General features: G+C 41.2%; 1 protein-coding gene across 3 annotated transcripts in view; it reads left to right on the top strand.

Moving 5' to 3' along the window:
* The window catches only part of ORC2 (origin recognition complex subunit 2), a 132,910-nt gene that overhangs the window by 71,555 nt on the left and 34,994 nt on the right, over positions 1-26,361 (top strand). For 2 of the 3 annotated variants that reach the window (XM_073633242.1, XM_073633244.1), the window contains 4 exons: positions 5,017-5,126; positions 5,613-5,745; positions 9,148-9,244; positions 16,798-16,944. In XM_073633242.1, coding sequence (XP_073489343.1) covers positions 5,017-5,126; positions 5,613-5,745; positions 9,148-9,244; positions 16,798-16,944 — 487 coding nt within the window. The remainder of the gene's footprint in view (positions 1-5,016; positions 5,127-5,612; positions 5,746-9,147; positions 9,245-16,797; positions 16,945-26,361) is intronic. The other variant, XM_073633243.1, reaches the window with a different exon arrangement.

Genomic DNA, 26,361 nt, shown 5'->3' with positions numbered 1-26,361 from the left:
TATTATTTAAAAGGGTAAAAATGGATGGCACATTGTCTCTGTGGAGACAAGGCAGTATGTGCTTCTGTAGCCTGCTTTAGATCTTTGTCCAGCCATACAGGCTGTGATGGTGTACCATCGCGTGCGCATCTGCTTTCTTAAAAAAAAGTACAATCAAAGCTTTTTGGCTATACTTCTCACCCATATTACTCCTTTTAAATCCACTCGTCATGAGAGAAATGTGGACTACCATTGCTAACTTGAAGACTCCCTCTCAGCATACTTCTATCCTTTTACGCTATACAGAAAGTGAGTTCCCAGTTTAGCTTTGTAAGACACTCTCTCCCTGATAGATGTTTTTCTGTTGGAGATTGAAGATCTATAAATAGTAATGATTTCTACTACAAGGCTCCTGACTGCCTTGTTTAAGGAAATATTTAAATAAGACAGCCATGTAACTAGCATTTTCTCCAGCCATCTTTAATTTATTTTTTATTTTTTTTGTTTTTTTGTTTCCTTGGCCTAGCAGGAACAAACTTTACAAGTCATATTTTTATTTATTTATTTTTTTTGTTTTGTGATCATGCTAGTTGGAAGGTACACCCGGTCTAAGCAGTTGCTCCTGGACAGTGAACCTGAATGCCTAAAGACAGGTGGCCAGGAGATATTCTTTTTTGAGATAAACTCCTAAGCTCTTTTAGAAGTATACATTTTTTAATTGTTTTCCCCAAGGTTTCATGTATCCCAATGGGAAAGGCAACTATCCATTGGGTTTTAGTGGACCTATTTTGGTCCACCTCACTACAACCACCCCTTGTATTAAGCACGGACTGAGGTGACAGATTTCTTTTTTTTATTTGCCAAGCACCAGGATGCCCTCATTTTACATTTTTTGCAGACATGTACCTTTTTTTGATATGTCCTAACAACATTTCTGTAGCCAGTTGACCTTTGCCTGCTAAGTCAGTCTATTCCTTTTTCCTTTCTGGTTGCTTTGAATGTAGCATTATAACAGGCTTCACAAGATACGATTCTACTAGTAAAGATGAGTGAGATGGTATCTCCTACAGATGAAATGCCAGTAGGGTAACCACAATAATACTGTTTACCTTCTGTGTAAACAAAACGACTCTTTAAAGTAGTTATTGACATTTTAGAAATGTGCAAACTACCCTGAACATCTATTCATCCACGTTAAATGTTCAAAAGGTTGCAGGAAAGTTTCCAGTCTAGTCATTTACCGTTTTCTGAAGAGGGATTTTGAATTATGGGTTAAATGTCCTAAACGTGATTTGTCCTTGTCACAGGTTTCTAAAAAGTTCAATCTTTCATTTGTGTAAATGGGAGTCCCTAAAGACCCCATGGACAAAAAAGGCAGAATCCCTTCTGAAAAAAAGCATGGGAACTCTAAGATACATATGCGTTGTGCACACTTTAGAGACCATTTGGTTGGTTAGATCGGCTGAAAAACCCATCTGGAATAAGGAACATCGAGGGAGCAGATATTGGAATTTATTTAGCCTTGTCCAAGGAAGTGAAATACTGTTCATCTTAGATGCTTCTGAGGAATTGATGCGGATAATGGGGAAAAGGGAAGAAGTAGCGGCCCTTTTGAAGTATAAACAAAGCACTGATGTGTGAAATGTCTGTCCTGGAGCTGTGTTTTTGTCTTTTTTTTTATCTGTATGGATTTAATCAATAAAGAAGCTGGTATTTGTACTTTGGAGTACTTCTATCTTGTATCTTTATTCATTGTGGTTCTGGACCGAGCTGGCACCCATGTACCATCAGTGATTGTGGATCTCATGCTGGTTAGCCTAGGATCAATGTGTACCCTGTGTGCTCCTTTTCTGGATAATGGGGAAGGCTTCATCACTTGTAAGTTCAGCAAGGCAGGCCTTATGGCTGAAAACTTGAACATGGGAATTGACATTTAATGAAAGTTATGCGGCATACCTTTTTAATGGTGTAGAAACTGTGTTGGACAGGTCGGCAGATAAGAAAAAGAACTTTCCCAAAAAGGAAGAAAATAAAACCAGATAAGGTTTCAAACTAGAAAGAAGGTACAAAAATTAAGACTCCTGCAAAAGCTGGCCCTTTAAGAATGGTAAAAGCAGCTCTTCTAATCTCTATCACAGAGGATGTTCGGCTGTTCACAGAAGATCTTTTCATTCTCTTTTTGCAGTACACCTGAGAGGGACATTGAATTGCTTTGTGGATTACCTAAGCAGAAAAAACTGAAGCAACCAGAATGGCTATTGAATCACCACATTTTTCAAAAGATAGTGGCAAAGTGGGGAAAACCAAACATAGACCTGTTTAAATGCAAAACAAACTCCAAAATGACTAGAGAATTTCTACTCTCTAGCAAAAGAACAATGGCATCCAGTTGGCTTGTACGCCCTCCCCCTCATTCTTTTTTTCCAAAACTATTTAGAAATTGCAAACAGGCAGTGCCAAAGTAATATTAATCGCCCCCTTCTGGCCACGGAGGACATGGTTCAGCAGTCTCCAGAGATTAAACAAGAATCCCCCTTTTGGGTTCTGCCCAACATACCCAATTTAATTAATCAAAGACTAATACTGCACCCAAAGTTCATTTAAATGAGGCTGACAGCTTGGTGCCTAAACAGAAACTTTGAAGGCACAACATCTGTCAGAAAGTGATTTACCCTATTTTGTCAAGCATAAAGTCACAAATGCCATCTATGTGAAATTCTGTGAACATTCAATTTATAGCTGTCTATGAATAATGAGGATCCTCGTAGCATATTGGTCTATGTCCTAGAATTCCTACAGGAAGGAGCAGAATACACCATACATACAAAAAAAATACAGGTAGCTGCCCTTTCTTCCTTAGATTTAAGACTAGCTGAAGATCCTACCATTAAATTATTTCCATGGTGGAATTTAGAAGTGGTCCTTAAACACTTGCGTATCAGCCTATAATACCTCTTCATTACCAGGCTATTTTTCAGTTTTCAGGTCTCATTTTTTGCCACATTCTTTTGGAAATGAAGACGTGCTGGCACTGAGGGGGTTAAACACAAAGCTTGAGAATGGTGCACTAGATACATTAAATGTACAGTTCTTACACAGAGGAATTGAAGGGGTTAGCATACTGGTCACATACAGTGGGGCAGGATGTACATGAAGGGGTTAATGTCCAGATGGGCAGGATAAGAGTAGTGAGGGGTTAATGTACAGCTACATGGGGACAGTATTGGGTATGGTATATATTGACGAGGAGGGAGTGGGCAGCAAAGGGTTAAAAAGATCCCTGAGACACCGCAACAGAATGAATTAATCTAATTTGTTCATTCTGTGCTGATTCATGAGTACTTCTTTCTCCTTCCCCAGTTGTAACTGGAAGGGGAGGGATCAGCGCTGTAAATAGTATCATGTGATCACTGTTTCTCTGTGTTCCCAGCTGTCTAATGGCACTGGGTAACCAAAAAAGGGCCACTGATCCACCGTTGAAAAATGTACATTGATACCCAAGTTCTTAAAGCACTTCAGCAACCTCTTTTTGAGCCCATTAATCACATTCAGACAGAAACTTTTATTACAGGTACTTCATTAGAGCCGTCAATTTACGCAGAGCTTCACATCTGTATTGTACATTCACATCAGCCCCTGCCCATTACTGTTTTGTTAGTGGCCCTAACCTCCACCAGTAGAGTAAGTGAGATGCAGGCCTTGTCCATTGCATCTTCTTTCTTTTCAGTATTTCAAGACAAAATTATTCTTAAAAGTAGAGCAATGGTTTCTGCCTAAAGTAGCTACCCATTGTCACAGAATACAAGGCATTGTCCTATACAATAGTTCTCAAAAAGTACTTATTCCAGATGGGAATTAGTATGCACACTGAAAGAGCCCTACCCATCTGATGGGCAGAAAAAGCAGGGGGGGAAAAGCAGATTTGCAGGGCAGCTACTTGGATGAATTTCAATACTTTTTCTCAAGCACTACAGAGTAGACCTGATCTCCAGCCAGGATCAGGCAATTGGCAGAACAGTCCTGCAAGCAGTGGCCCAACTGTAATAAGGTTTGGTTTCTCATTTCTCCTGTTATATTTTGTCCTTGATGATTGGGGAAAACCAAGCTAGTTACCTGGTAACGTCATTTCCAGGAATCTTCTAGGATAGCAAGGTATTCCTACCCGAAGTGTTTAATTTTTATATAGTATCTGATATTTTTTGCAGTTTAAAGTTCCCCTTGAGTTTTTTTTCTTTGTATCACCGAGCCCGACAGGCATCTGGGGCTTTTTTTATTTGAATGCGAACCTTGTGTTTTATGTTTTAGGTTTTGGGCAGAGCCACTCCCCTATGAGCCGTCCTGGAAGATTCCTGGAAATCATGGTATCCTCCTTTTTACTTGCATGAAAACGCCCTAATTCAGGGAAGCCTATCCCACACCCACCTTACAACTGTCCCTGAGCCACCCCCATCAATGTAAGCTCTATGAGCAGGGCCCTCCTGTCCCTTCTGTACTGTAATTGTGCTATCCCCCCTCTACATTGTAAAGCACTGCGTAAACTATGGGTGCTATATACCTCATGTATAATACTAATAATGAAGGTAAAAAAAAATCTGTGTGCAGCAGCCCCCCTAATACCTGAGTCCCATCTCAATCCAGCAATGTGCATGAGAGCAGTGACTCTCCTGGGTCTCTGCCTCCTGATTGGCTGAGACAGCAGCGGGAGCCATTTGTTCCCACTACTGTCAATCACAGCCAGTGAGCCAATGAGGAGAGAGTGGGGGTGGGGCCAAGTTACACTTCGTGTGTGAATGGACACAGAGCAGTGGCTCGGGTACCTCCCTAGCAAGCTGCTTGCTATGGGGGCACTTGGAAGGAGGGAAGAGCCAGGAGTGCTGACGGGGGACCCGAGAAGAGGAGGATTGGGCCTGCTCTGTGCAAAACTTCTGCACAGAGCAGGTAAGTATAACGTTTTTATTATTTGAAAAGAAAATCTGCCTTTTAATATAACTTTAAACATTTTTAACCACACAGTTATCCACATTTTAATATCTGCAGGAAACATTACGTAAACTTTTGGACCAGACCCCATCTACCTTTGCTGCTGATCTCCGCTACCTGAACAAAAAATATGAAGAACTATTCTACAAGTGGATGTTACAGCTGCAGTAAGTTCTCAAGTATGCATACCCATATTCATGACCAGGGGTACTTTTGTATCTTTGTGACCTGTGGAGTGTTTTTTTTTTTTCTCCCACTTGGTTATGACCGCCTTGTTCATCGTGTGGCTGTCCATTTCTGTCTGCCCCTGAATGTAAAGGGCACAGTGACATGAGGGTTTTTTTTTATTTATTTATTTTTTGCAATATAGCTTATCCAATTGATCACTGTAAAATGAAAGTTAATCTTTTGGTAAAAGCCCAGTCACAGGAAGTATATAGGGACTGTGTGCCCATGCAATTGTAGAAGCACATTTCAGCACATGGTACCGTGGGTGTGTATTCTCAACAGACACAGGTGTGGGTAGGGCTGCTCACACATCTAGACATTAATTTAGGAATACCAAGAAATCATGATGTAGTTATAAGCCTTTTGGTCTTTAATGGAAGCAGGTTTATCTTTTATTAAGTGAGTTATTTGTGTTTCCTTTTCAGCCTTGGTTTCAATATCATCCTTTTTGGTTTGGGCTCCAAGAGGAACCTTATAGAGAAGTTTAGAACATCCATGCTACAGGATTCTCTCCACCTTGTTATCAATGGATTCTTTCCAGGCATTACAATAAAATCAGTAAGGGTCCTTCTTCAATAACCAATTCTTGTATTTGTTGCAGTTTGATTGTTGTATTTGAGAATTTTGTGGAGATGTTATGTGCATTGTTTTATAGTTTGTTGGTGTTAAAGTGTTACTAAACACAGTAATATGAAAATAGTTCATCCACCCCCCCACAGTGCCCACAGCTTATAAATCTTCTTTTTACATTAACCGACTCGCGCCTGCTGGCCGTCAAATGACGGCCAGGCGGCGCAGCTCTCGTTCTGGGCGGGCGTCATATGACATCCTCCCAGAACGACCGCTCACGCGCCCCCGGGGGGCGCGCACCACGGCGATCAGTGGTGCAGTGTGTCAGTCGGACACACCGCTACACCAATCTCGGTAAAGAGCCTCTGACGGAGGCTCTTTACCACGTGATCAGCCGTGTCCAATCACGGCTGATCACGATGTAAACAGGTAGTGCCATTGATCGGCTTTTCCTCACTCGCGTCTGACAGATGCTAGGGGAGCCGATCGGCTGCTCTCCTGACAGGGGGGGTCTGTGCTGATTGTTTATCAGCACAGCCCCCCCCCCCCTCAGATGCCCGCCCAGGACCACCAGGGAAATGCCAATCAGTGCCCGGGCAACTGCCAATCAGTGCCCAAATGTCTGCCAGTGTAAGTGCAATCAGTGATGCCAATCCGTGTCGCCTATCAGTGCCACCCATGAGTGCCCATCAGTGCTGCATAGTGCCACTCATCAGTGCCGCTTACCAGTGCCCATCAGTTAAGGAGAAAAAGTACTTATTTACAATATTTTATAACAGAAACAAAGGAAAAACTTTTTTTTTTTTTCAAAATTTTAGGTCTTTTTTTTTTTTTTTTTTTTTTATTTAGCAAAAAAATAAAAACCCCAGAGGTGATCAAATACCACCAAAAGAAAGCTCTATTTGTGGGAACAAAGTGATAAAAATCCTGTTTGGGTACAGCGTAGCATGACCGCGCAATTGTCATTTAAACAGCGCTGAAAGCTGAAAATTGGCTTGGGCAGGAAGGGGGTGTAAGTGCACTGTATTGAGGTGGTTAAAATACTGCCACTACATACCTTTTTGGATTATCTGTATACCACGGTTACATGATAAACTGCACAGTTTCTCCAGTGCTGAGAGTTCAGGTAGGAGGAGATTTCCACCACAGCTTGTATACACACACCCACATCTGTGATGTCAATATCATGTGACCTGGCTATCTCTGAGAACAAGTAAATGTTCTCTCCAGCATAAAAGACACAACTGAGCATGTGCAGGTTGGCTACCCTGCCTGTGTTAGCTGGCCTTCCCCAGATACAGTGCAGGAGGGGGGATCTGTGCATACAGTATGAAACAGCCTTTTTACACAATGCAGAGGATTTACCCCTTAAGTTACACAGTGAGTATAACAAGCTTGCTATGCTGCATATACAGATTGATTTTACTGTTGTGGGTTTAGTAACACTTTAACAATTATCTGTAAAACCCACATTTCTAGATGTTCTGGCTAAGGGCTCTTTCACATGGGGCGGATCAGTGATGATCCGCCCCGTGAACAGCCGCTTGCTCAGCGGGGATCGCTCCGCCGATCCCCGCTGAGCAGGAAGATGACAGGTGTGCAGCCACGGACCTGTCAGAGCGCCGCTCTCCCCTATGGGGGATCGGGTGATGACGGACCGTAGAGTCCGTCGTCATCCGATCCGAAAACGGATGGAAAAGTAGGTTTTTCCTCCGTTGCACTTTTTCGGATCGGAGCGGGTCGGATGTCAGCGGACATGTCACCGCTGACATCCGACGCTCCATAGACCTCCATGGAGTGTCCGTTCAGGTCCGCCTAAAAACTGACAGGCGGACCTGAAAGGACAGTCCGTGTGAAAGAGGCCTTAGTAGTGCTTTTATCATTTTATCCAAAAAGATCTTTAAAAAAGTTCTTCAAAACAGATCAACTAATTTGCAATTTAGCAGTCCTTATTTCGAGATTTTAGTGAAAGCAGGATTGTTTTTGTTTTGACCATAATCTCAGAATCTGTTAAACTGAACACAGGTTGTCTTGGGCACCCCACAAATGAATGCAGGGAGGGAGCATCGAGAAGGTGGGTATTATAGGTAGGTGGCCTGTGAACGTTTCAGGACCTGCCACTACCAACGTTTCTTTTAATGGAAGTAACAACTGCTGTTATTTCTTTTTCCACTAGCAGGCCGCCCATGTACGAAGGCAGGGTGGCTGCTCTGCACCAGTTTAAATACGTGTATGCGAGCCGGCATTTCCAGGTGGGGGCAGGGGCGCCGCCCCCATCTGTGCTGTGATTTGGTACAGCACAAGTCAGTCAGCAGGTCCTGGCCAACCAATGATTTATGGCCGGGACCTGCAAATCCACTTGGCGAATCGCAGTACAGAGCCCTGTGTTTACTAACCACACAAGGCTCTGTACACAGCAGCTATGTGGCTGTTTTTTCAGGGAGAAAAATCGGCCACATCAATCAGAAAAAGCAGCACATGATAGACATTGTTAGGCACACAGTTAACCCATTGATTTTCCACACAGTGTATAGTATTAGCACTGATCATTGTATTGGTGTCACTGGTGGTGTTAGTGTGAGATTCCCTGCTGCCCTTTCACAGAAGTCGCTGTTCACCTCCATTACTGTTTTTTAAATAAAATAAGAATTCCAGTGTGTGTGTGTGTGTGTATGTGTATATATGTGTGTGTGTGTATGTATATATACGCGCGCGCACACACTGTATATCTATCATTTGTAGTTTGTAGACACTATAACTTTCACACAGACCAATCAATATACACTTATTAGGATTTTTGTTTTTATCAAAAACATGTAGCAAAATACATTTTGGCCCAGATGAGTGTTTTTCCCGATAGGAATTGGTTCCGTCGGAAATACTTAGAACATGTTCTATTTATAGCTCCGTCAGAATTTTCGGGAAAAAAGTCTGATGAGGCCTACACATGATCAGGATATACGATGAAAAGCTTTCATCTGACTTTTTCTGTCGGACATTCCGCTCGTGTGTACGCGGCTTTAGAGGTGCAGCAGTGCTGTCCAGAGTTGTGTGCTTGTGACCGCGTTCATCTTGAATTTGAAGGGGCTTTCCTGTTCACATATCACATATCAGATGTCTGGAGGTGGTGGCTATGTGATGGATGAAGAGCTATATTATTGTAAACATTATCCCTAACTATTCAAACATTTCTCACCATTTAACAGTTTCATTATAAGTACATTGCTTATTTACCACTTTTGGCCCATTGAACAGCATGTGTTTGCTTTCACTTATCAGAAAAAAAAACTGTGGAATGGAGAATGTGATTGGTCAATGGTGCCTTTTTTGCATGAGGTGTAATCATTGTACAAAGGTTTGTTCTAATATTCTGTATGTATTTCTACATAGATTTTAAACTCCATCACAGAAGAGGCTTTAGGTCACTCTGGGACTTTTCGCAGCCCCTTGGATCAAATGGCCTTCATTTTACAGACGTTTAAAAACAGTAAGTTAATAATATATGCTGGATTATTCATTATCAATGAAAAGAAATCCAACATCTTTCCAGCAAAGTGGTCATGAAGAATTGCTAAGGTACCCTGCACATTGTACAGCAATAGAATGGGAAAAATGTTGCACTAGCCAGAAAGAAACCCAGATTCATAGCGTGGATTCACAAGTTGATCACCATTTCATATTCTTTTTAGAGATCTAAATACAGTATATGTTTTTGATTGGACCAGTTCTCCGTAATTAGTTCTCAGTTGCTTCCCTCAAAGCACTCCTGTAGGGGTAAGAAAAAAGCAGAGCTATATGTAGAAGATTTTCTACCCTAATGCATACAGTGCATTTAGAACTATTGCTTTGGGAACCACTTTGATCCTTCTACTGCCACTGACATATGACATACAGTACTGTACAAAACGTTTAGGCATGTATGACGAAATGCTGTAAAGTAAAACTGCTTTCTAAAATATATAAATATTTTTATCAATTTACAAAATGTAAAGTGAGTGAACAGAAGAAAAATCTAAATCAAATCAACGTTTGGTTTGAGCACCCTTTGTCTTCAAAACCACATCAATTCATCTTGGGGGGCCTAACCACAGATCTTCTGTGGATGTAGGCTGCCTCAAATCTTTCTGTCTCTTCATGTAATCCCAGACAGAATCAATGATGTTGAGATCAGGGCTCTGTGGGGATTAAACCATCACTTCCAGGACTCCATGTTCTTTATGCTGACGATGTTTCTTAATGACGTTGGCTGCATGTTTGGGGTCGTTGTCCATTTTGTTACATTTTGTTTATTGATAAAAATAAACTAATAACGCTTCTATTTCTGAAAGCATTCTTAAAGCGGAGTTCCACCCTGAAAAAACATTTTTACATTATCGTAGTCCTTTACGAGTATTAACAAACATTTGGATTATAAAAATTATTTTTTTTTACTCACCAGAAATGCCCTGTTGCAGCTCCTAATCTGCCACTTCCGGGTCCGCGGCACTCCGCATCACTTCCTCCCTCGCCTGTGCTCCTGGGAAATGTGAGTTGTCATTTCCCAGGAGTCAGTGTTCAGGAGTGAATAAAAAAATAGGGGTTATTTCCGGACAGGAAATGACGCAATTTAAGGCAGATCTATCTAGGTTGCCATAACAACAGAGCGGGTCCTTCCTCCATCACCACCCGTTGTTTTGGCAACTTGGTAAACAATCGACGCTACGGCCGCCGCAGCATCACGCATGCGCGAGATCGAGAGGTGCATGCTGGTTAACCAGCATGCAGCTCTCCATCGCTAATCCAGGAAAAGGTTGCGATTGGGCTTCACTTTCCCACAGTCATCATGGCAACGGCTAGAAGAGTAATTTCTAACTCATAAGTATAAAAAAAGATATGATTCATATACACTAGCATATAAATATATACACTTTATTTGGGTTATTAATGCATTATGATGGGATGCCTGTTAAAAAAAATAAATAAATACTGTGGCCGGAACGCTGCTTTAATTTACAGCATTTACTTGCCTAAAACTTTTGCACAGTACTGTATGTCATATGTCAGTGGCAGCAGGGGGGTTGCTGTAGCATGTAAATATGATAAACCAACTCTTGGCTGTCATGTGGAAGCAGTCGGGTGGCTGTACAACTGCCCAGTCACTTTCACACACCCCCAGTACATACAGTGGATATAAAAAGTCTACACACCCCTGTTAAAATGTCAGGTTTCTGTGATGTAAAAAAAAAGAGACAAAGATAAATCATTTCAGAACTTTTTCCACCTTTATGACCTATGAACTGTACAACTCAGTTGAACAACAAACTGAAATCTTTTAGGTGGAGGGAAGTTAAAAATAAAAAAATTAAATATGGTTGCATAAGTGTGCACACCCTTAAACTAATACTTTGTTGACGCACCTGTTGATTTTATTACAGCACAAGCCTTAAAACAGCCCCACCATATATGTATTTAATTTGTCTATTTAGCTGCTTGCCTGGAATTCAGCTTTGATTTTAGTGCTAACAGGTCACTTTTTTCCTTTATAGAAACAGATGTTCTGGGTTTCATCTGTTTTCATTAGGACATTGCAATAATAAAAATAATTGTGTTCTTTTCTATAATGAGTCTTTTTTTTTTTCCTATTTATGTTTTTAATTTTTTACTACATTACATAGCCACAGCAGCTGCCTGTCTGGTCAGTGGTATTTTCATAATGAGTTTGTTCATTTTGTCTTATCAGAGCTGTTCACAGTGGATTGGTGCCTAATGAGCTGTTTTTAGACTGACAAACAAGGAAATTGTGAATTTAGAACCAGTCAACAATGTGTTTTAACATTTACTTTCTAATGCTAAATGTTAAGTCACTCAGACGCTGCTTGCAGTCATTGCATGATTTCAATATCTTAATTTAATATCCTACAGAGACTATGTTGTGCAGTGACCTATATCAGCCAATCCCCATAGATATGATTAAACATCTAAGAGATGAATACATATATTGGATGCTATGAGTTACCACACCTCACTGTATGCACTGTTATTAAAAATCCCCTGCTTATTGTTTTCAAGAAAAAAAATGTTTTCTTGGAGCTACATTACCAAAGTATTGGGACACCTGCCTTTACACGCACGTGAACTTTAATGGCATCCCAGTCTTAGTCCATAGGGTTCAATATTGAGTTGGCCCATGCATTGCAGCTATAACAGCTTCAACTCTTCTGGGAAGGCTGTCCACAAGGTTTAGGAGTGTGTCTATGGGAATGTTTGACCATTCTTACAGAAGCGCATTTGTGAGGTCAGGCACTGATGTTGGACAAGAAGGTCGGGCTTGCATTCTCCGCTCTAATTTATCCCAAAGATGTTCTATCGGGTTGAGGTCAGTACTCTATGCAGGCCAGTCAAGTTCCTCCACCCTAAACTCGCTCATCTATGTCTTTATGGACCTTGTTTTGTGCACTGGTCCAAATCATGTGGTGGAGGGGGATTATGGCGTGGGGTTGTTCTTCAGGGGTTGGGCCTGGCCCCTTAGTTCCAGTAAAGGGAACTCTTAAGGTGTTAGCATACCAAGACATTTTGGAAAATTTCATGCTCCCAACTTTGTGGGGACAGTTTGGGCATGGCCCCTTCCTGTTCCAACATGACTGCACACCAGTGCACAAAGCAAGGTACCTAAAGACATGAATGAGCGAGTTTTTGGGGTGGAGGAACTTGACTGGCCTGCTCAGAGTCCTGAACTCAACCCGATAGAACACTTTGGGATGAATTAGATTGAGTTGAGGTCAGGACTCTGTGCAGGCCAGTCAAGTTCCTCCACCCCAAACTCGCTCATTCGTGTCTTTAGGGACCTTGCTTTGTGCACTGGTGTGGAGTCATGTTGGAACAGGAAGGGGGAATTCCGAAACTGTTCCCAAAAAGTTGGGAGCATGATATTGTCCAAAATGTCTTGGTATGCTGACACCTTAAGAGTTTCCTTCACTGGAACTAAGGGGCCATGCCCAACCCCTGAAAAACTACCCAACACCATAATTCCCCTCCACCAAATGATTTGGACCGGTGCACAAAACGAGGTCCATAAAGACATGGATGAGCGAGTTTGGGGTGGAGGAACTTGACTGGCCTGACCTCAGCCTGACAGAACACCTTTGGGATGAATTGGAGCGGAGACACGAGCCAGGCCTTCTTGTCCAACATCAGTGCCTGACCTCACAAATGTGCTTCTGGAAGAATGCTCAAACGTTCCCATAGTAACATCTAAACCTTATGGACAGTCTTCCCGGAAGAGTTGAAGCTGCAAAGGGTGGGCCAACTAAATATTGAACCCTACGGACTAAAACTGGGATGTCCTTAAAATTCATGTGCGTGTAAAGGCAGGCGTCCCAATTCTTTTAGTAATATACTGTAGGTTACACTCTGCAAGTGCTTTATGTTAAAGCGGGGTTCCACCCAAATTTTGAACAATATCTGTATGTATTCTCTTCCTTGCCTAGATGCTGACATGCCGTTTAAAAAAATTGAAATTGCCGTAATTACCTTTTTATTTTTCTATTCTTCTTTGCACTTCCTGGTTCTCCTCCCGTGGGAGTAGGCGTGTTTCTAGCCTCTCCCAGACTCCTGGGAGCTAGTCTCAGGCTTCCCAGGATGCCACTGAGCATGTGCGGGAACGAGCGGTGAATGCTGGGAGCACAGCATTCATCACATCCAGGAAATAAATACTTGTGGGCTTCAAATGCCCACAATGAAGTTGGAAACCGCCTGCAGTGAATTATATGTTATTCTTTCCGACGAAATCTGACACAGGCGGACATATTACACACAATATGTGAGTATGTAATGCTGAGAAGAAAAGTTTGTGAATGAACTCAAAAAAAAAAAAAAAAAACGATAGATAGGTGGACCCCCGCTTTAAATGAGTGATCCAGTTATGCCCTCCTTTAGAAAAGTAGACCAAGTGGGAAATTAACTTAGTACTAAAGTTACTGTACAAACAAAAATGTAATATATTGCAGTTTATCAATCCTTGTATTATTCTTCCTTTTTTTTTTTCTTTTTTTTTTTTTTTTTTTTTGTTTAGGCTTTCATTCCCTTTTTTTTTTTTTTTTTTTTTTTTTTTTTCCATCTGATAATTCAGCCAGTAACACACTTCCTGTCTTAGGGTGTCTCCACTCTACTAGCCGTGAAGCCACCTTTGGACCAACAGCATTCTAACTTGTGGAGAGGGTGGTGTTCGATGCAATAGCAAATTTACACAGACTTGACTAACAAATTAAAGCCGAACTCCAGTGAACACTTAGGCCTGGGTTTACACTGGTGCTCTGCATTTTTCCTGCAACATGGGTGTATGCTCTGTTTGCATGCATTCTACATGGGTTTTTAGCAGCAGTCCCATTGACTTCTATTCGGTAGCAGCAAAAATGTGACCTAATAGAAATCAATGGACTGCTGGTTAAAAACGTGTGTAAAACGTACGTAAACCACACGTACACCCTGCGCTGCAGCCAAAACACAGCACGCCAGTGTGAACCCATCCTTAAGCAGTTACAGCAACTTTTCTTTCCTTTTGGGATAAAGGCTTTACGTGAATAAAAGCTGACCATTGTAAGCCCTGACAGTGTTTTTTTTTTTTTTTTTTTTTTTTTTTTTTTTCTTCTCAACCCTCTGGCTGCCACTTTAGCTGGACAGCTTGGTCTGTTAAAGGAAGTTGAAGAACAACATATGTACTGGCTGGATCACCAGGTGAAAATAAAGAAAAAAAACTAAAGGAAAACAGATTTAGTCACCACAATTAATAACTGCTAGAAAATTACTTAAAACTCCCAAACATATATTTTTTAAGCAGATGCCCTAGTGAATAAAATGGTGTGTGTTGCAATTTTTTATGTGACCCTATTTGTGTAGCGGTTTTTCAAATGAAACCTTTTGGGGAAAAAAATACACTTTAATACATTTTAGAAAACACAATATAATACCCAATTTTTTGGGTAAAATATAAAAGATGTTACGCCTAGTTAATAGATACCAAACATATCACACTTTAAAATTGTGCACACCTGTGGAATGGCAGCAAACTATGGTACATTTACTTATCCATAGGTGACGCTTTAAAAGCCTTTACAGGTTCCCACATTAGAGTTACACAGGAGATCTGGCACTAGAGTTATTGCTTTTGCTCTGATGTTCGTGGCAATACCTCACTTGTATGACGTGATCACCATTTACAAGCCAAGATCAGTTTCATGACATGCTGTAAAAGCCAGTAAGCACTTGTCAACAAACAGACCCCAAAACCGTAAGTGATCAAATCCTCGTTGCGTCCGGTTTCTGAGCCCACAAAAGAGGGACGGAATGTCCATTCCTTCCATTGTTCTTAGTAATTGCGACCAAACCAGGCTCCCCGATCAAGCGAAAGATCCTGATAAGGGGGGGCCCTTCCACCACCTGCAAAAGTGATTGAGTGGCTGTATAGCTGTTTAGATCTTTCACAAAAGAATATTGCTGACAAAATACATACCAGGCTCATGACTGTAGCTGCGTTCATGATCCTAGTCTAAAAAAGAAAGCAAGTAACCCTCAGTAAAAAATAAAAAGCCGCTGGTGCAAAAAAGGTGAATATACAGTCCTTCAGGGAAATAAAAAGATAGTGCAGCGCTAAAAAAATTACCAATAATGTGTTAACATCCAGAGTGAAAAAAAAACAATACCATCAATTCGTGAAAGATTAAATAATGAAATGCATGTGCATGAAATGGTTAAGTCACTTCTGAAAAGTTCCTTAATCGGTTTTAGAAAGGTATCGGGAATGTAGTGGCCATGAACAGGAAGTAAACAACCATCCTCTTCATGAGGAAAAACAGTCCGCCATGATGTGCAGTGTAATGAAACTTCACAGTGATATCCCACCACCGATATATATTGCACTCACCATAAAGTAGATCTAAATGAGCCTTGTAAGATTACCATCTCCCTTGGGACTGGTTCCAGGCAGGTGTGAGTGTCCTCAGTCCACATTCACGATGAAAAAACAGCAATCACTCCTCATCACCCCAGTGGGGTGAATACTGTATAAAAAGCTCACCAGGAGCCAAGGAGAAGCTAATATGGTGTAGTATTTATTTTATCCCAGGAACAGTACATGTACATATGGCCAGTAAAAATAAGCATAAAACACCGCCCTTTGACAATGTGCTTTAGCACGAAACGTGTCTGAAGGTCCTACACACTGACGTTTCTCCATCGTTGCAACCTCGTGGCAGAAGAGGCGTTTTTGCATGTGTTTTATGCTTATTTTTACTGGCCAAATGTACATGTACTGTTCCTGGGATTCAATAAATACTACACCATATTAGCTTGACCTTGGCTCCTAGTGAGCTTTTTTTATACAGTATTCTCCCCACCGGGGGTGATGAAGCGTGATTCCTCATATGATCCTAGTATAATCACTTCAACCCGAGGCTGTAGTCAAAAAGCTTTATACCTTCTCAGCCTTTCTATACATTCTCTGCCTTTCTATACATTCTCTGCCTTTCTATACATTCTCTGCCTTTCTATACATTCTCTGCCTTTATGTAAAAAAATTGTCCACTGCCTGTTCTTCCCCCGAGTCCTCCATTGATCCAGCGCTGTGCCCATCTGCAGCCCTGTCCTCCTCTTCTCCTGCTTTCACAGGACACCCTGAGAGCTGCAGGAGCCATCCGTTCCTGCTGCTGTCAGTCAAATCCTGTGAATAGGTAGTGGAGGGACATGGCCAAGCGCTGCGTGTGCATCTGGATGCACGCAGCCTGGTTCAGGAGCACACACACATGGGTGCCCACTCAGCACGCGGCTTTCCAGGAAGGGATTCGGAGAAGAGGAGGAGCGGACAGCACAGGGTAGGAACCAAAAAAAGTAGATAAGGTGCAGCTCTGTGCAATATTCTTGCATAGAGCAGGTAAGTATAACTTTCCTTCCTTTTCCCTAAAAATAAAAAAAAGACTTTAATATCACCTTAAAGGATAAGTATAGTTTTTTTTGTTTTTGGGTTTAATACCGCTTTAATTGTAAGATTTGTCAAATTTTTCCTTTCAGATAGCTCCTTGGTGCTTTATCTCCTCATTCATAACTTGGACAGTCATATGTTAAGAGGAGACAAAAGTCAACAGATCCTCGGACAACTGGCTTCCATCTCTAACATTCATCTTCTTGCTTCTATTGATCATATTAATGCTCCTTTAAGTAAGTGGAGGTGATTTTTTGTTTTGTTTTTCCTTGTATCAAATATATATATATATAAATATTTTCATGGTGAGTCCAGGGTCACTCTCCATTTTTCTTCAGGGGTGAAGGTACAGTCATGTAAATCTATGCCATTTGCACATTTTTGACTATAGTCACAAATGTCTGCCATAGATTATCTCCCATTGCAGGCTCTTAACTTATGGCTTGCTACAAAGTTGTAATGTTCTAGACTGGTTACTGGGGAACTAAGGATATTTTTCCCTCCTGCCTGCAACAGACTTATGACATCTTATCTTAGGAAACTTCACTTATAAGAATTGCTCCTTTCTTATAAAAGATTGAGCTTTTTTAAAAAATTTTGCTGATGCTGCTTGTTGTAACATATCAAAATAGTATCCCTTAAACTTCTAAAGGAACTACTATAATGTGTGTGCATATCTTTTTGTCAGATTTGAATGTGAAGGAGAACAGCTAAATGTAGGGCCCCTTTCACACAGGGCAGACTCTATTTTGATCAGCAGGGATCTGTCTATGGACAGGCGGTTCATGTCCGCTCAGTTTCTGCAGAATGGACATGGACAGAGCCCGCTTTGCTCTATGGGCAACTTTGGACTTCTCTGTCTGTTTACACCAGAGTTCCCTTCCATCCGATCCACCTAGACGAAGAGAACAGATCCCCTTCCATTTGTCCTTAGCTGATTGGAAGTAGGTGGGTGTAAATGAAACAAGTTCATTTACACTCGCCGGTCCATGGGGTGAATGGACTGTTCAATCAGGTCCGCCTGAAAAACTGATAGGCAGACCTGATCGGAACGGTCGAGTGAAAGGGGACTAAATGTGTGGTAAGACTATGTAAGCACGTCTGCATAGTGCATATGATAGTAACTTATATTAGTAAAAAAAAAAAAATGTCTTTCATGGTCAGATCCTTCAGTTTGCTAACAGACCACAAACTGAAAGACATGTGGCAAATTCAGGTAGAAAGCCATAACTGATATGGATACATAAAAGCTCCATTCTTGATTTATCTTGCTTAGTCCCTGTATCGTTACGCCCCCTCTATTCCTAGAACTAGATGCAGTATCTCACAAAAGTGAGTACCCCCCTCACATTTTTGTAAATATTTTTTATTATATCTTTTTTCACATGACAGCACTGAAGAAATTACACTTTGCTACAATGTAGAGAGTGTACAGCTTGTATAACAGTGTACATTTGCTGTTCCCTCAAAATAACTCAACATACAGCCATTATTGTCTAAACCGCTAGCAACAAAAGTGAGTACACCCCTAAGTGAAAATGTCTAAATTGGGACCAAAGTGTCAATATTTTGTGTGGCCACCATTATTTTTCGGCACTGCCTCTTGGACATGGAGTTCATGAGAGCTACACAGGTTGCCACTGGAGTCCCCTTCCACTCCTCCATGGCAACATCACAGAGCTGGTGTATGTTAGAGACCTTGCGCTCCTGCACCTTCTGTTTGAGGATGCCCCACACCTTTACCCTCCACTTCTTTAGCAAGGCAGTGGTCGTCTTGGAGATGTGTTTGGGGTCGTTATCATGTTGGAATACTGCCCTGTGGCCGCATTCATGGTTCCCTCAATGAACTGTAGCTCCCCAGTGCTGGCAGCACTCGTGCAGCAAAAATCAACACAGAAAAATAAAAAACAAATAGATCTCCACACACCTACATGAGTTGAACTATAATAATTTTATTACCTTAAAAAAGCGGTATACATAGAAAAAAAACACCAATCCCTATATCCCCCTATATTAGACCAGAGGGGAAGGCCCCCAAGAATAAAAAAGGGGGTTCTCCCCAGTGGTCTAACCCATACTAAAAACACAAACTGTGTAAATGGAGTGAATAGAGGAACCCCTCACAAAAAAGGAGGGGACAAACAAATCACACAGTCTGCAGACCTAATCCCTCCCCTAGTATGAAAGCACCCCCCAAGTATACCTGATAAAAAACATATAGATCACCCATAGGGTCAAGGTCATGCAAACAATTCCTAGTGTGGGGCAGTGTATTCCTGAAAAACAGGTTATATCTTACTTTCCCACAATGGAATATGGCACAGCCTAAAATGCACTAGATGAAAACCACCCAAAGGGATCCCAATCGTCAGTCAGTCAGTCAACAATTAAATATGTGTTTTATACATCCTCCTAGTAGTCTTGTCCTACTGAGTTGTATATGATTTAAGAGAAGGAAGGGTTTTCAGATACTCCAAGGACTGTATACAATAGCAAGTTGTTCAATTATCACCAAGTGTGAAACAATAGTACTAATTCCCTATTTTTATTAATCTGAGATTATTCCCATGACCTGGTAATTAATTCTCATGATTAGTCAATTAGTACATATAGCTGTATAATAGCTTCACAATCGCTGGTTTGTACGATTTTTTTTTTCACAAAAGTAGGTCGAAATCACTGTCAATATATGTCCAATCATCTCAAATTGCCAGCCAAGTGATAATTGTCCTCGATATTTCAATGTATATCTGTATATATGATATTGGTTGCTGCACTCCTTGCATTCAAAACGGACTAAGCAATGCACTGTGCAACCATCTCAGAATATTCTGAGGTAACACAAAGTATGAAACAGTGTTCATAGATATTATGATATGATATGTGGAGCAATCATCATAGATACATTTAGTGTAGCCACAAAAGGAGTTCCTGCAGCCTGCAGGTAATTTCCAGTTGGTAGTATTAAATAATACAACTTATAGTGTGGATTACTCACGGTTCTGTTGATTATACAGAGATCACTCAAACATTGAATCAGGATCGATCTATATATGTGTATCCAGTTGACTTTGTCAGTTTCGGGTCCTGATCCTAGGTCAGTTTGCTTCTATGCTTTCGTTGTGCGCAGCACATATGCTTTTAGCAAGCATATTGCATTTGACTAGCTTTCTTTTCTGAACTTTCGCTGTATATTAAACACTTTAACCACTTAAGGACCCGAGCCTCTTTTTGAGATTTGTGTACAGGTTAAAATTTTTTTTTTTTTTTGTTTTTTTTTTGCTAGAATATTACTTGTAACCCCCAAGTACGTCTGGCCCTATGGTCCTGGATGGGGGAGCTTCAGGACTGCCCTATCAGGGTTCAGTTCAACAATGCCACTGCAGTGGCCTATATAAACCACCAAGGCGGTACCAGGAGTCGTTCAGCTCTGAAGGAGGTGAACCACATACTAGCCTGTGCAGAGGGACATGTGCCGATTTATATCGGCAGTCCATATCCCGGGAGTAGAGAACTGGAAGGCAGATTATCTCAGCCACCAGCAGATCTGCCCGGGGGAATGGTCTCCACACCCAGGGGCGTTCCAGGGAATTTGCCAGTGTTGGGGATGGCCAGAGGTCGACCTATTGGCATCCAGGTTCAACAACAAGCTACAGCAATTTGTGTCCCAAACAAGAGATCCTCTGGCAATCGGAGCAGATGCTCTGATAGTTCCATAGAGACAGAACTCCCTGGTTTATGCTTTTCCCTCCGATCCCTCTCCTTCCACATTTGTTGCATAGGATTCAGAAAGAGGGGGTTCCAGTCATTCTGGTGGCCTGTCAATAAACAGGCCATGGACACTTCCACATCGCCCTGATCTACTGTCTCAGGGTCCTATATTCCACCCCAATTTACATTCTCTAAATTTGACGGCATGGCTATTGAAGCCAGCGTGTTGAAGGACCGTGGCATCTCAGGATCAGTAGTGTCTACCCTAGTGAATGCTAGAAAAGCTGTCACTAGGAAAATTCTGGGCCGCAGCTGCACTCGAGGGCATAAACAACCCCCTCTGTGTTACAGCAAATAAAATATTTAACCTCATACATATCTCCTGTGCTAGTGGATGTAAAATGATATTTCTTTTCATTCGGGAGTCTAGTCCTTAGGCATGCGAAGCATCTCCTACAGGGATAGAAGCCCTTCCCAGTCAAAAAGGTAAAGGTCTTCTTAGGTGGGTCTAACACATTCTTCACTACTTTATCTCGGATAGTTGGTGCTCTTTTATATATAAATCTGGGGTTCATCGTTAAAGTATCATATAATTGTTTGTCTGCCAGAAGTATATGCCAGTGTTGTCTAATAATCCTTTCTATTTTCTTATGCTGCATAATCCAGGATTATGGGTGCTGTTGCCAATGCTAGTTCCCGTTTGATCTTGTCTTTAATTCTTTACGATTCATTTCAGTCACCTCTACTATCTTCTTTTCAATAAACAGATGGTTGTAGCCTTTCGTGGTGAATCTGTGTTCCTTCCTCTCTGCCTGGTCTAGGAAAGTATTTAAGTTAGCACAGTTGCGTCTTAGCCGCATCAGTTGTCCTTTAGGGACATTAAAAAGCCAATTTTTGTGATGTCAGCTCTCGATAGGGAGATGGCTATTCCTGTTGACATTTTTAAAGTGCGTCTGTGTCAGGAGTTGAGAGTCTTCTTGTCTGATCTCTAAATCCAGGAAAGTTACATTTTTCTCGCTAATGTCCCAGGACAATTTTATGTTCCTATCATTCATATTCAATCTTTCCAAAAATTGGGTCAGCTGATCGAGATCCCCTTTCCATAATATAAAAACATAATCGATATATCTTTTTATATATCGTCAATTCACCAGGTCTATTATTAAAAACATGATCTTCCTCCCACTGGGCCATAAACAGGCCTGCTACACTCAGGACAAATTTGGCTACTCCAGTCTGTTGATGATAGTAGTTTCTATTGTACCAAAAGTAATTATTCTTAAGACAGAAGTCAATACATTTACTTTCTCTGCATGCACGGCAGCTTAGTATACGCCCTTAAACCCCATTTGGCAGCTTCGCACGCTTGATGGTGGAGTATTATTGTGTATAAAGAAGCAACATCTGCAGTAGCTATGATCCACGGTCCCTCTTCTCTGGGGGTGTCTTCTATAATCTGTAACATTTGTTTCGTATCTCTAAGGTAGGCTTTTGTACTTTGGATGACTAGTTGCAAGAAAAAAATCTATGTATTGGCCCATCCTTCATGTAAGCGAATCTATACCATTCACTATTGGCTTTGGTGGTGGATCTGTTTTTGTTCTTGTGTATTTTTGGTAGTGAATATATAATAGGTGTACGGCAGGAATCGGGTATTAAAAAACGGGCTTCTTTTTTGTTAAGTATATTTTTCTTTAACCCTAATTGTACAACTTGTTCAAGTGCCTTCCTGCACTTGAACATAGGGTTCCTCAATAGCTTGGTATAGGTGTTGTCGTCTCCCAACATATTTATCATTGTATTATGATATTGCTCCTTTGAGAGGATCACTATAGCACCTCCCTTGTCCGCTTGTCGGATGACTAGGTCTTTCCTCTTCATGAGTTTCAGAATACCACTTTTTATATAGCTTAGATCTTCCTTTTTCTTTATTTTAAGATCCTTAATATCCTCTAAAACAACTCTTTTAAAACCTCAATGTATTTATTGTCCTTCACGGGTGGGTTAAAAGTCGATCTGTTCCTCAGTGTACTGTGTAAAATTCCATCATTCTCGGCGTCGGTTGAATATTCAATTTACTCACAAATTTCTGGATGCGTATATATATATATATATATATATATATATATATATATATATATATATATATATATATATATATATATATATATATATATATATATATATATATAAATCTCCCAATTCCCTCAAGTGTTAGTTGTTGACCGCTTAAGTTAAAAATCCCTACCCCTTTTATTCCCTTTTTTCTTTTGCTCTCTCTTGCCGGATTTCTGGGCTTTTTCTGGAGTTTCTCGTCTCGTCTGGATTCCTTGATGTGTCCTGCCCCTGTCTAAAAAAGGCCTAGTTGAATCCAGGCCCCCATAGTGTGAAGGGTATTGTCTGCCACACCTTTCTTCCTCATCCCGATTCATTAGCGGGGCATAATAATTATAGGTGGATATTGGGCTGCGCTCATTCTGGCGGTGATTTCTCTGTTGTGGTCCTCTTCTTTCACCATAACCATATTCTTGGGTCGGGCTCCTTTCTCGTGGGCCATATTGTTCATAGGGTGGTACCCTATTATCCCTATATTCATAGGGGGGTCGCCTCTGATCATTATACTCTTAAGGTGGTCCTCTGTATTCTCTCTGGTCATACAGTGGTTTGTACCAATTATTCCCATTCTGAGGCTTTCTATTATTCTTTCAATAGTACGGTTTTCTTCCACCATTCTGTGGAGTCCGATTGTTGTACTGGTATCTTCTCTCGGCTCGATGGGGAGTATGAGGATGATAATTAACATATCTCTCATCATAAGTCTGGTGTCTCGGGGTTACGGTTCTATTTCCCTCCCTTGGGTCCTGGTATCCTGTGTTCTGGATTTTTGGCCCAGATTGCTTGTTTGCCTGCTGTGAATACACCCTCACTGTGAGATATCCCATCTCAGTCTCTTTGGGACAATATTGTCCTTGAGATATGTTTCAAAGGTGCTGATATCCCACCACAAACTCACTTTTTTCACCATATTATTTCCCAATTTTCTCATTAGGCTTTCCAAATCTACAGTTCTGCTAGTGTTAGTATTAGAAACATTAAAAACTTCTTCTAAATTGACTTTTCTTTTTTCCATATAAGAGCACATCCATGGTTGCTGCGGGAATGGGTGGATGGTTTATATGGTAAATTATAAGATATTTATTCCTGCGCTACCATGTAAGGAAAGAGACAAGTGGAAAGGCTACATGCACCGAATCAGGGTCAGCCAAACCCAGATGGACAATATTGTAAGAATGGGGGGGGGTGCTGCGCTAATCCATAACCAAAACGGTAATAAAATAAAAATATATATCACTCTAAGGGAAAAAACACAATACAATAAGGATCCCAAAACCGGGTTACAGAACCTACTAAGGTGAACAATTAATGCTGTGGCATAGTATACAAATGGTGAATAAGATATATAGTGCAACATGCAAGCATCCACTCACATGATCACTAAGGTAGTAAAATGGTGAAGATAAGCGAGATAAAACACATGAAAAAAACTTAAATCATAGGAGAAAAGTTCAAAATTTCTGCAATAGGTGGGGAAAATGACCACTGATAACAAAGATAACAAAACTAATACAAATATATATTCAATGCTGTGACATAATATAAATAATAACTAATAAAGGGCAACGTGCAAGCATCAAATCCAAGAAATGTCACCGAGACAGTGTTACACATATAGCACTAAAAGCACACTGTGCTGAATACGATGTGCAAAACTCTGCAATAAATGAAAACTGCAGTGTAAAGTGCAACAAAATATAAGTAAAGCTATAAATACAAAAGTTCAAAATAGTCCATATGTGCAAGGTAAGAGGCCACTGCTTATTATTGTGTGATTTGTACACGAAGAGGAGTCACTACTTCTTTCCATTCAAGCACTTCACTTTGATTACCGGCACATTGGAACTTTTATTCACTTTGAGAAGATATACTGTCATCTTGACCTTATTCACCACTGTTTTGCTATTTGCACATATGGACTGTTTTGTACTTCCATATTTAAAGTTTTATTTATTATTTTGTTGCACTTTTTCACTTTAGTCTCCATTTTGCACATTGCTATTTGCACAAATGTACTATTTTGAACTTTTGTATTTATAGCTTTACTTATATTTTGTTGCACTTTACACTGTAGTTTCCATTTATTGCAGAGTTTTGCACATCGTATTCAGCACAGTGTGCTTTTAGTGCTATATGTGTTACACTGTCTCTGTGACATTTTTTGGATTTGATGCTTGCACGTTGCCCTTTATTAGTTATTATTTATATTATGTCACAGCATTGATTATATATTTGTATTAGTTTTGTTATCTTGGCAGTGGTCATTTTCCCCACCTATTGCAGAAATTTTGCACTTTTCTCCTATGATTTAAGTTTTTTTCATGTGTTTTGTGTCGCTTATCTTCACCATTTTACTACCTTAGTGATCATGTGAGCGGATGCTTGCATGTTGCACTATACAGTGGGGACAAAGTATTCAGACCCCCTTCAATTTTTCACTCTTTGTTATATTGCAACCATTTGCTAAAATCATTTGAGTTCATTTTTTTTCCTCAGTAATGTACACACAACACCCCATATTGACAGAAAAACACAGAATTGTTGACATTTTTGCAGATTTATTAAAAAAGAAAAAGTGAAATATGACATGGTCCTAAGTATTCAGACCCTTGGCTGTGACACTCATATTTAACTCAGGTTCTGTCCATTTCCTCTGATCATCCTTGAGATGGTTCTACACCTTCATTTGAGTCCAGCTGTGTTTGATTATACTGATTGGACTTGATTAGGAAAGCCACTGTCAGACTTACCCGTACCAGACTGACGAACCCGATGTAGCAGAGGATGGCCTCCCGTATCTGGTTCCTGGCCCCTGATAGAGTACACAGAAGGCACGGGAGCACAGAATGGTATGAGAGCCTGGCGGGTGGTTTGCAGGGATAAGGCCCAGGATCCTGACACAAGCTGGCAGGTGGTAATAGGTAGGCTGGAGATCAGCTAACAGGTGCAGAGCAGGCAGATCCGGTCACTAGCAAAGTTGGCAGCAGGCTGTCAGCACGGTACAAAGGGAGCAAGCTGATACAAAGTCCAGGTCACAGGCAGGTTTTGGCAACAGGCAATCAGCACGGTACAAAGGGTCAGGCAGATTCAACGTCAGAGGCAGGCCGGGATCAGTTTGCAGGCGGATAGCAGAGAGAGAGAGTCCAGTAAACAAGCCGGGTCACAGGGAGATCAGAGCAATACACAGGAAACAGGAAGTTCGGAAACAGGAAGCTGATGATCGGACAGCACCGAGCACAGCATCCCATCAGCTTAAATAGGGCAACCGGCGCCAGACACCATGAGCACGCGCTCGCCGGCGCACTCCAGAGTGCCCAGCAAGTGTCCTGAACCGAGAACCTCTCTGACAGCCACACACCTGTCTATATAAGACCTTACAGCTCACAGTGCATGTCAGAGCAAATGAGATCAAAGGGAACTGCCTGAAGAGCTCGGCCAGATCTGTGCCTTGCCACAATTCTGTCTCTAAGGTTACAAAAACATTTCTGCTGCACTTAAGGTTCCTAAGAGCACAGTGGCCCCCATAATCCTTAAATGGAAGACGTTTGGGACGACCAGAACCCTTCCTAGAGATGGTCGTCCGGCCAAACTGAGCTATCGGGGGAGAAGAGCCTTGGTGAGAGAGGTAAAGAACAACCCAAAGATCACTATGGCTGAGCTCCAGACATGCAGTCGGGAGATAGGAGAAAGTTGTAGAAAGTCAACCATCACTGCAGCCCTCCACCAGTCAGGGCCTTATGGCAGAGTGGCCCTACGGAAGCCTCTCTCCAGTGCAAGATACATGAAAGTCTGCATGGAGTTTGCTAAAAAAAAATACCTGAAGGACT

Source organism: Aquarana catesbeiana, linkage group LG06 (genome assembly GCF_042186555.1).
Source record: "Aquarana catesbeiana isolate 2022-GZ linkage group LG06, ASM4218655v1, whole genome shotgun sequence".
Lineage (NCBI taxonomy): Eukaryota > Metazoa > Chordata > Amphibia > Anura > Ranidae > Aquarana > Aquarana catesbeiana.
The sequence above is the reverse complement of the archived record's forward strand: the minus strand, read 5'-3'. Positions and strand labels throughout refer to the sequence as shown.